This window comes from Mustela nivalis (genome assembly GCF_964662115.1).
Source record: "Mustela nivalis genome assembly, chromosome: 14".
Classification (NCBI taxonomy): Eukaryota; Metazoa; Chordata; class Mammalia; order Carnivora; family Mustelidae; genus Mustela; species Mustela nivalis.
Genome location: NC_139033.1, coordinates 70714754 through 70726807, shown reverse-complemented (window position 1 = coordinate 70726807; position 12054 = coordinate 70714754). Strand labels below are relative to the sequence as shown.

General features: G+C 33.3%; 1 protein-coding gene across 2 annotated transcripts in view; it reads right to left on the bottom strand.

The window, feature by feature from the left end:
• Positions 1–12054, bottom strand: part of SMCHD1 (structural maintenance of chromosomes flexible hinge domain containing 1) — a 148007-nt gene that overhangs the window by 71677 nt on the left and 64276 nt on the right. For both annotated transcript variants that reach the window (XM_082698930.1, XM_082698931.1), the window contains 5 exons: positions 9515–9611; positions 8086–8158; positions 5752–5891; positions 5013–5147; positions 2014–2241 (listed from right to left, as the gene is read on the bottom strand). In XM_082698930.1, coding sequence (XP_082555056.1) covers positions 2014–2241; positions 5013–5147; positions 5752–5891; positions 8086–8158; positions 9515–9611 — 673 coding nt within the window. The remainder of the gene's footprint in view (positions 1–2013; positions 2242–5012; positions 5148–5751; positions 5892–8085; positions 8159–9514; positions 9612–12054) is intronic.

Here is a 12054-nt window from a genome sequence, read left to right as displayed (position 1 = left end):
CCTTCGGGGTCCTGGAATCGAGCCCCACATTAGGCTCCCTGCAGCAGAGATCCTGTTTCTCCCTGTCTCTCTGGCAACTTCTGCCTACTTGTGATTTCTCTGTCAAATAAATAAATAAATAATCTTTAAAAAAAAAAAGATTCTCTCTCCCTCTGCACCCCCACCCCGCTGTTTATCTGTGCACTCTAAAAAAATTTTTTAAATAAAATACCATACTGATCAAATCATATGATCAATTCTGGGAGGTGATATTCAAATTGTTTATTAAAAGAAACTTACTGTCTTTGAATGAGATCTAGGTTAATTCCTGTTCAGCAAGATGAGAAAACAAGTTATATTTACTTAACTACCATTCTAGCCACCTTTTGGTTTTAATTCATTCTTGGATGCTTTTAGCTCTATTTTAATTTTGCATCTCCTCCTTTCCATATATTAATTTGTTACTTGATCCCTTTTTTAGGTTGAGTATCTTACTCTATCCCACTTTTAAACTTGTAATCCTTTCTGTGTAAGAATTTTTAGTTCAACTTTCTCCTTTAGCCCTCCATACTTGATTCTCAAATCACGGATATTCTAGTATTTTGACTCTAGTTTATGCTGTTCTAGTCTTCTTAGTTATCTTTTTATCTTTTAAACCATGTTTTATTCTTTATCATATATATGGATTTTTTTTTTTTTTAAATAATGGAAGAAGCAGAAGTTACACTTTTCAAAAAGGCTTTCCTTCCCTCACTCTAGCTGTGTTATCCCTTTAATGGATTCCCAGCTCAGTTAAGGGCTGCCTTTCTTCAATATTGGAGAATTCTCTGAAGACCACAAAAATCATATTAATGAATACACATTTAACAAAAGAGTAGAATGTAGTATTTTATTGCCAATAGAGAGGTGCATGTTTTAAAATCTTTGTAACGCAACAAATATGTAACTACTAAATTTGAGGCAAAGGATGTCAATTGCTGATCACATGCTTAGAGAATGGTAAAAAGAAAGTTATATATAGATGGAATCTCTTCACTCAGTTTCTTCTCAACCTTGATAAGAAGCCAGAATGTGGAAACCTAACCATGAGAAAGCAAGGAACCAGTTCAGAAGCTGGGTTCCTAGCACCACTTTTAAACCACTCAACTTCACATCTGTTCATATAACAGATGTGCCTTTAAAATGGCTTGCCTCCCTTTCCGAGAAGGATCAGGATTACGGCTCTATCAATCATCCAGTCCCTCATTATAGAAGGAAAAATTAAACTGGCTAGGGCAAGGAATATGTCAAGTAAGAGTTCAAAATAAGGTCAGCTAAAATTCTTTTAAAATACTGGATCCAATATATGGAAACTCCAGATGGCTATAGAATAAAATAGTACAAAAAAATAATTTCTACCTCCTGTCCTACATAGCAACTCTCCACAAATTTAGTTAATTGGGATCCCCTTATATAAAGCTCTGAAAATGTTGGCCTTCCAGAAAAAGGGGAATGTTCTGTCTCTAACTGACTCAGAGAAAACTGAATTTTTTAAACTTTATTTTGTCACACAAGATTTGAGTTTTTTCTCTATGGATGTGAAGGAAAAAAGTATAGTTAGTTCTGCTACACTGCTAGGTTTGAAAATGCAAATTTGTTCCAATGCTCTTAAAACATGAGGAAGAAGTTTGAGTACGAAGAAAATTTTACATTTCCTAGTGCATACTATCATCCATGAAAACAACAGGTGAACATGGAAAACTGTACCCAGCTAAACGAATCCATTGAAATAAACCAAAAGAGAATTCCAATCGTTGGCATTTTGTTAAGTGTCAAAATCATTTTTCTAAGTATGAATTTGTTGCATACGAATCATTCATGTTTCAAACTATAGCATGAAACAAATTCTTATTTAGGCTGGAATTTTAAATAACAATATTATTCTTCTGTGATAAGCTTCTTCTTAGAAGTTACCCTACAATATCTCTTGTTCAGAGTTTTACAATCAATCATAAAATAACCAAAATTCTTCAAATAACAATCTGAGATACTTACTTTAATTTTATCTGCTAAAGTTGATGTTATATGAATTTCTCTTTCTCCTTCATCATACATTTGAAAAATAAGATTATGCATAATATCGCCTGCTATCCAATTAACCTCATCCTGATGTTTGATCTGGATTGCCTTTTGTCCTTCCACACTGAATATCTGTAATCTTGCAACATGGCTACTAGGAAGCAACTTAATAGTCTTCTCCACGGGTACCACATCTTTACAACTCTAGGAAAAGAGAAAAACACAAAAATACATTGAATGGCATCTGCACTTTTTTGAAAATATATTTTTGGGCTTTAATCGTGAGTCTTCTACATTGCTTAAGGATTGATTTCCAATACTATGGAAGATCATCTTATACACTGTTAACGTACCACGCTACTGATACCACACTATCAAGTTGTAAGCATAAGCCACAGACTTAAAGCAAAAAACTAGGGTATTTGGATTAAAAGGATTATTTTCATCTTCTTTGGAATCACATGACAGATTCAGTAATTAGCATCTATTAATAAGATAAATATGTAAGAAATTAAGAATGTCCCATAAAATCAGAGACAAACAGTTGACATAAAATACACGAACTACACTGGAAAAATACATTGGGGCAAGTGAAAAAGGCAGTTTATAGCGAAATGAGGATTGTAGCTGACACATTAATAATTCATTATGGATATATCGATGTCCCACATGTCAGTAAGGATGAGCTGGATTATGCTAAATTGATTTTAAAAGCACAAAAAATTAAAACAACACATTATTTCATAATTTAGGTTATAGTGCATTCTACAGGATACACAAAATTCAAAATAAGCCTAAAATATCTTCACATCTTATTTAGCCAATTTCTCCTTCCTCATCTAGTTGCAGTCATTCCTAAGCACATCTACATAACTAATGACACATATAAAACTCCCACCTCATCAAATATCACGTAAATAACCCATCCTCTATTATAAACATACTGCATTTACCTGATTCAAACTCAAGCTGCTGCCTTTGGATGAAAGTTTTCCAATGCATATTATAAGATACACTATGATACTGGTCCTAACTCATCTAGATTCTTGGTCTTCTTCCTGTCACTGCTCTATAAAATTTACATAATTCCTAATGCTCACCACCCTTTGCTTCCAAACCCAGATTTCTCCCTAACTCTAAATCTTTCCTTCCTGAATCTCCCTGATCTTTTGCAAGGAAGTATGCTCAAAAACAAGTTGCCCATGTTTACTGAATTTAAAAAATACATAACAAAAGAAGTGCATAAGAGGAATCTGAAGGTTATCAATATAACCAGCTTGATATGAAGTGGAATGAAGAGTCATCTCATTCTAGTGAAAAGAACAAAAGCTGTCTTTTATCCTTTTGAAGCTCAAGATATGTTAATTGATATATAATTAGTAGGAAGGCATCACTTAATCAACTGGTTAGGTTAGATTATGCATTTTCTACCATATCAATAATGAAGAAATCACATTGAAATATTTTCCTTAAGTATTTGTTGTCCCATTTTTGCAATCTTAGGAGATCAACTGCTCACAACAATAGCTTGCCTTCCTCCAGGCCGGCTTCACCTTCCGCCATGATGTATTATCCAGTAGCAAGTATCTTACTAGTACATTGCCAGAGAAATCTCTTTATATGAAAATACTAACCACATATTTATTCTTCAAATTAAACATATAAATTAAGGTTTATATGTCCCTCAGTGGTGGTTTACCAGACTTTCTAAGAAACAGTATAAACCGTAAGAAACAAAAAATAAAACTGACATATAGATGCCACATTTTTAAAAAAAGACTTTATTTTAGAGAGAGAGAAAGCATGAGCAGGAGGGGCAGAGAGAGAGAGAGAGAGAGAATCTCAAGCAGACTCCACACTAAGCGCAGAACCTGATGCAAGGCTTGATCTGTCAGCATGAAAATCTGAGCCAAATCAGACACATGAAAAAATGTTCATCGTCACCAACCCTCAGGGAGATTCAAATTAAAACCACATTGAGATATCACCTTACACCAGTTAGAATGGCCAAAATTAGCAAGACAGGAAACAACATGTGTTGGAGGGGATGTGGAGAAAGGGGAACCCTCTTACACTACTGGTGGGAAGGCAAGTTGGTGCAGCCTCTTTGGAGAACCGTGTGGAGATTCCTCAAGAAATTAAAAATAGAATTTCTCTATGACCCTGCCATTGCACGACTGGGTATTTACCCCAAAGATACAGATGTCGTGAAAAGAAGGGCCATCTGTACCCCCATGTTTATAGCAGCAATGGCCACGGTCGCCAAACTGTGGAAAGAACCAAGATGCCCTTCAACGGACGAATGGATAAGGAAGCTGTGGTCCATATACACTATGGAGTATTATGCCTCCATCAAAAGGATGAATACCCAACTTTTGTAGCAGCATGGACAGGACTGGAAGAGATTATGCTGAGTGAAATAAGTCAAGTAGAGAGAGTCAATTATCATATGGTTTCACTTATTTGTGGAGCATAACAAATAGCATGGAGGACATGGGGAGTTAGAGAGAAGGGAGTTGGGGGAAATTGGAAGGGGAGGTGAACCATGAGAGACTATGGACTCTGAAAAACAATCTGAGGGTTTTGAAGGGGCGGGGGGTGGGAGGTTGCGGTACCAGGTGGTGGGTATTAATAAAGGGCACAGATTGCATGGAGCACTGGGTGTGGTGCAAAAATAATGAATACTATTATGCTGAAAGTAAATAAAAAATAAATTAAAAAAAAATCTGAGCCAAAACCAAGAGCTGGACACTTAACCAACTGAGTCACCTAGGTGCCCCTATAAAAGGGTTAATTAAGAAAATTACTAATACCATATGTTACTATGCCATTTCATGTTGCTTTTTTTTTCATTTTAGCTAAAAGCATCAAAGATACCTCATTTTTTAAAAGTCAAATGTTACATAAAATACTATAAAGCTGTTATGAAATATTTGTATGAAAACAATATAATATCAATGAATAAAACAACTTACAGGTATTTCAATTTTTGCTTTAAGAGTCTGGTCTTTTTTAATGTTCTGTACTTGAATAGCAGCTCCTGTTAAAATACTGGTTCCAGAACTGCTGCAATCTACAACATAGACTGGAAGGTTTGGAGCACCTAAAAACTTTTGAAAACATACAAAATAATTTAAGACTCCAATCAAATGTAACAAATTATTCAATAATTTGTTTAAATTTTCAAATAATCCACTACAACTACTACTTCTGGCTAAAAACAGGAAAAGGTAAAACAGAATTCACCAATATTCTAGACAATTTCTGAATGAAGAGTAATTTTTTATGATTCTAAAATTTATGACTTCTAAAATACCAACTTCCTCGACCATTTTTTTTTTAACTTGACCTATTTCAGTTTTTTCTTTTTGTGCTTTTACTTACAACCTTTATTTGTCTACGCATCCTTAACCCTAAAAGACATTTCTATCATTCTATTCATAAATTAAATACTTCACCTCAATTGAGGAGAATGCATCAAGAAAGGAGAGGAGGAATGTTTTGTCTATAAATTTCTCTACGAAACCTGGAATAGGTGATGCCTTTTGGCCAAAAAGTACAGAATGAAGTACCCAAAAGTTTCTCCACAAAATAATCATTAAAGATTAAAATACACTACAAGTCTCACTATAAAGTAGCTAAAAGAGATAGTTATGTCCATTTACTACCATGCTACTCAAAATAAAACCTGCATTTTATCTTACAATAGCTTACCTTACAATGAACAATCAATTTTGGCTGTGTTGTTATATTGTCTGATTCATCCAAAACTTCTACCTGAAATGGGAAAGCTGTTCCATTTTCTATAACTAAAATTTCAGAATCAGGTTTCACTTTCAATCGATGAGGGGGACCTACCAGAGAATTATAGAATGAAATACAGATTCAAGTTTCTAAGACTGAAATATTGAAATAGGAAAAAAAAAAAAAAAAGCCTTTAACATTTTAAGTTTTAGTATCTTAAAGCTAAGGGGGGGAAAAAAAAGGAATATCCATGTTTTAATTATTTCTATCCCCAAAATGCAGATTCTATAAACAACCAGAGTTGTCTCAACCATATAAAATGTTTGATGTCTTAACTTAGCTTTACCCAACAAGCTATAACATAATGGAATGGTAACTAATGTTAGAAAATCACCTAAAGGTGTAAAACCTTAAAAGATCCTGGAAAGAAGATTCAAAAAGCAAAGTTCTTAAAAATACTTTTTTTTAATTCACTTTAACTTTACACAACGACTGATTTCTCAAAATCATGTTAAGAAAAAACACAAATTTTGGGTAATAGTGTTCAAAGGATCAGTTCATGTAATGATATAACCAGGTAATTTACTTGTTTGATTGCCCACTACTTTGATGTTATAAGCCCAAGTTTCCTCTAAGATTAATCGGAGTTCACACTTTTGTAGCAAGTTGACTTGACGTGCTCTAAAAGCACTGATATTTTTAAATACAATTTTTGCTAAAAATTCACAAAGAATAGTTACTGAAAACACTTTATAGTAACATTAGTTATTGTTTATTTTTTATCATATTCCAAGCAATATTTTTGAATAATTGATTTTTAATGCATTAGTTTCATATATATATATGTAGAAAACAAAAAGTAAAGTTACAAATCATTGTTACAATATTAACCTTTTTTAAGTTAAGTTTTAAGCACTATCTTTATAATCTTCACAATGATCTTAATGAAGAGGATAATATTATTATCCTCATTTGGTAAATGAGGAAACTGGAATCCAGAGAGATTAAGCTACTTGCCTAGGTTACATGACTCGGAAGTGGCAGGTTCAGGTTAATGTCCTGAGAAATCTGAAACTTCTTGACCATTATCATTACACCATGCTACCTCCTACTTTACCATTTTCATTCTCAAATTCAAAACAATGTCAAACTACCTGGTTATTAAGAATTTCACTTCTCAAATCTGTACCTTTTAGCTAACCTCTAAAATAAAAGCATTGTGTTTTTTAGTATGTAACAATTTTTTTAAGTAAGTTTGTTTCTCTGTGTGTTTAAGTATGTATGTAAGTAATCTCTACAATCAATGGTGGGCTCAAACTCATGACCCCAAGATAAAGAACCACATGCTCTTCTAACTGAGCCATCCAGGTGCCCTAATAATTTTATTTGTATACTTCTACCAATGTGCTAATTTTGACATCTTTATCATTTTATGCTTGAGGGAAACCAAAACAACTTAAATTTGTGAAAGGACATAGCTAGTATGTTTCTTTTCATTCAAAAACAGTTTAAAAGGTCATATGTGGACAAAGGTATGATTACAGTATTATTAATAACAGAGCCAAAAGTGAAGTACCAACACTGTTGTATTTTACAAATACATGCAGTTATCACTTAGCACAGTACTATGTTAACGAGAACTCATGCATATTGGAACTGTGTTCTTCTCCATTCAGTTACCACAGAATCTTGCAAAGTGAGGGTTTGCTTATATTAACTCATTCAATCCTCACAACAACTGTGACAAAGTAGATATTTCTTTCATTGTACACATGAGGAAACAGAGGAATAGGACAAGTTTACCTAGCTCTTAAGTGTCAGAGCTTACATTCAAACCCAGAAGACAGAATATAAGACTGTATTCTTTGAACTTATATGACAGACTGCCTCTCTTAATTAGCATTTCCTACGACGAGTTACTCTAACGTAACTTCCATTAGGAAGTTGGTAAGTCATTATCAAGTTAACAACATAAATGCATGAGAAACTTTTAAGATATAAAACATTTACCACAGAAGATACTTATACCAGTTCTAATATAAGCCAAATTAGTGTATCTCTAGAGTTATTCCCAAATACATTCTCAACATTCATATTTTTCTCCCGATTACTTGAGAACTTCACTAATGTCTTCCTATATATTTTCCTGTTTTTTTAATCAGTCATTTGTCAGTGCTTTATTTGACATTCAAATGTATTTTGAAGACTAATACCATAACCAAGCCAAAAAACACTTCATTTTATATTTTATAATAAGAATATTATTTTATAGGTAAATATTAGGAATATTTCTTAAAATATTACCTGGTAGTAATCTAATTTTTAAAATCTGTGTGTCTTCTTTTAAGCCCGGCAGAATAACCTTCAAATTAAAATTCTGTTGAAAAAAATTATTTTAATTAAATCCAAGTCCTAAATACCTCAGTAGTCTAACAACTCAATTCTGATTTATTTTTGCTTTTCATTTACATAACATTAAAAAAATCTATTCAGTAAATTTATACTGAGAAACAGGATCATTGATGTAAGAGATATAGATGAAAAAAATGACTCCTATTGCTTCTTTACAGATAATAGCCTCTTCAAATTAAAAAAGAATAACCTCTGAATAATCAGAACCAAGATGGGCATTATAAAAAATATGGCAAATAGTGAAGTATAAAATACCAAAAATCTAGAAATCTCTAATGCACTGTGTGTGGTATTCTGGATTTGATCCTGGAATTGAAAACTAATTAGAAAAAACTGGTGAAATGTGAATAAAGTCCATAGTATTGTTAATAGTATTGTACCAATGTTAATTTCTTACTTTGGATAAACACTTGGTAGTTATATAAGATATTAATAGGGGAAGCTGTATACAGAGTATATGCAAACTCTCAATACTATCTACCTTTCCAATTCTTCTGTAAATATAAAGTTACTTCAAGAAAGTTTTTTTTAAAAATATAGAAATCATTTTAGTTTTCTAGTAAGCTTATACTACTAAAGTCAAATTTTCCTGAATTTCAAGTTCTTCTTCCAGGAAACTCTGAATTCAGAAAGATGTACAGAACTTGACTTTTAAATTAATTTCATTGTACAATGCAGTGCAACATAGAGTACTCAAACTCACATGCTCTATTTTTAATTAAATAACATTTTGATAGAAGAATTTTTAATATATCTTATAGGTTAACAGTGCCATGAAGAAAAGTTATATATTACTTGTTATTTGTCATAATATTCCCTTTAGTCAAGTAAATTTACTAGCTACTTTATATACCTGATTGAAAATCACCTTATTGGAATTTGTATTTTTACCTTCACTAACTTCATCCACCAAAACACTTTCCTTTATCCAAATACCAGACCCAGTATGTTCATAAATGTGAGCTAAAGTTTCTCATAATTTTGTGTTCTAAAAACAATATTCAAAAATTTTTAAAAGTTGGAGGAAAAAAGAAACCTAGTACTGGGGTAACCGCTGTTAAATGACTCTGAATATGAAGACTGGAATGAAGACGAAGACACTTAAAAAATATTTAACTTATAAATGTTACAAAGTAGCAAACATGCTAGTATCCCCTAGAGATTTACAGAACTTTAGTGACATGATCCTGATTAATGAACCCCAACCCCATATTGTCATCCTGGTACAATACAAAATACGTCATCCAATTTTAAATTCTTCATTTCATTTATACCATATAGGAAATAAGCATGTATTAAAACATTTATGTACAATGCTCACCTTGCCCTGACAAGAGTTTACAGGGCCCTTAGCTGTAACACCTCGAATCACACAATTCGGTCCTTTGGTTATTTCTTCATAATGTAAAGATAAACCACTGGAAAAAACAAATTATTTTTTAAATTTTTCCTGCATTACCTATAAATAAGTTACAAATGTGTTACCTTCTCATATGCCATTCTCATGTTTAAATCATTTTTCTAATAAAATAGTATTTTTTAAAAAAAGAATAAATAATAGGAGCAAATTCCCAAGAACTTCTTTTACAAAAAAAAATGATCCATGTGATAGCACTGCGCCAAACACTGTAAATGATAAATTTAAAATGTAAAACTTCATTTATTAAATAAGATACAAGGTAGGAAATAATAAAATGCTAGACCATGTATACAGTTCAAGAAAAGAAAATATCGGGGCGCCTGGGTGGCTCAGTGGGTTAAGCCGCTGCCTTCGGCTCAGGTCATGATCTCAGGGTCCTGGGATCGAGTCCCGCATCGGGCTCTCTGCTCAGCAGGGAGCCTGCTTCCTCCTCTCTCTCTCTCTGCCTGCCTCTCTGCCTACTTGTGATCTCTGTCAAATAAATAAATAAAATCTTTAAAAAAAAAAAAAAAGAAAGAAAGAAAGAAAAGAAAATATCCAAATAGGCCAGGTTTAGGGAGATCTTCAGACTTCGCCACGTAATTCTTTTTTTTTTTTTTTTTTTCAAATCTTTCATCCAGTAAGATATTAGAGAGTTTCTGACACTTATTAAACTGAAAAGCAATTTTATTAAAGTCCAAAAAATCAAGTACAGCCTTATGATATAAACTCATTAGAATACACACTAAGATTCCCTAATCTATTATCATGAGCAACTTCATCCCTAAATAGCCTTTGACTACATGTAGGTCATTACAGTATAAACACTTTACCCCTGTCAAGGAGTAAGATGAGTAGGAATAAAAGTAAAAGATACACTGTGGGGGAGAAAAAGCCAAATTTTTCTGAAGAATGGAGTTTAAGTATTTATAAGTATTATATGAATAAATCATAAAAATTAAACGGCATGCTTGTTTGAAAAAAAGCTATGAATGATGTGTAAGATAAAACAGAATCCCTGGGGAAAATGGACATTAAATATACACATCTGCATTCACTATCTCTTACATCTCTAATTTAAGAACAAATGGATTTCTTTCATTTACAATTAAAGACTAAGAAATAGAAGGAAAGGAAAAAGAGACAAGGACAACAAAACTTATCTGCTAGAAAACAGGACTTAGTAGTCTGCCAAGAAAACTGCACCCTAAAACAGGAAAGGAAAAAGCTGGAAATCAATCTGTGGCCCAGAATTCCTATGCACCTCTCTGGCACTGGTGGTATTACATGCCTCTAGAAGTATGGGCAAACAGAAAGGTGGAAAATAAGAATAATGAAAATCTGGATCCCCAGATCTCCTCTCTTGGCCTCTGGCAGCTGACTAGAAGATTAATCTCTGAAAAGGCTAAAGCAGAGAAAATCCAAACTAGGGAGTAGCAGATAAATTTAAAGACAGGGTAAAATCCTAAAAAGAATAGAAGGGCTGAATGCATATGGATGCTGAGACCTTCCCAGCCCTATTTCCACCCCAACCTGGTTCCTGGACTGACTAGGAAACTAGACTGCCAAACTGTTCCCATCAGGCAAGAAAATAAAATTATTTCCAAATAAATATTGAAGAAAACTGCCTACCCCAAGAAAAAAAGACCCTCCAATAAAGCATTACAGACATATATCATCCTGCAGTGGAGTTTAGTCAACAGCTTCTCCCACATTCTGAGTTTCCTTATCTGCATGTTAGCCATTCAGTTATCAGCAGATGACCAAAAATTACCAGGTTTCTGAAGAGACCAAAAAAAACCTAACAAACAAAAAGCATCTAAGTTGGAGAAATAAAAATTTCCTGTGCATGTAAACTTTAAAAAAACAAAACACAAAGAACTACCACTTTCAGTGAAAAAATGTATTACACATTCACAAAACAAGAACAAGATCTACAAAAAAAAGTTCATAAAACCAAGAAAAACACTTGGATATTAAAAACAGAGCAGTGAGGAGAGATGCCTGGGTGGCTCAATCAGTTCAGCAACAACCTGAGCCTTCAGCTCAGTTCAGGGCCCCAGGGTCCAGGGATTGAGCTCCCCATAAGGCTCCTTGCTCAGCAGGGAGCCTGCATCTCCCTCTGCCTGCCGCTCCCCTGCTCGTGTGCACTCTTGCTCTCTGACAAATAAATAAATAAAATCTTAAAAAAAAAAAATAGAGCAGCAAAGAAAAACTCAATGGAAAGGTTTTAAAGATAAAGCTGAAAAAAATCTATCAGAAAGGAAAGCAGGAACACAAAAAGAAAAATTAGGAAAATCAAAGAAGCACTTCAGAAGGTTCAGTGCCAAAAAATAAGGATCTCAGGAAGGGCAAACAGTGATGGTGGAAAGTAGAGAATAAAATACTTCAAATAATGTAGAGATCTATGCAAAGATTTATTACTATAAAATTTTGCAGGGGCGCCTGGGTGGCTCAGTGGG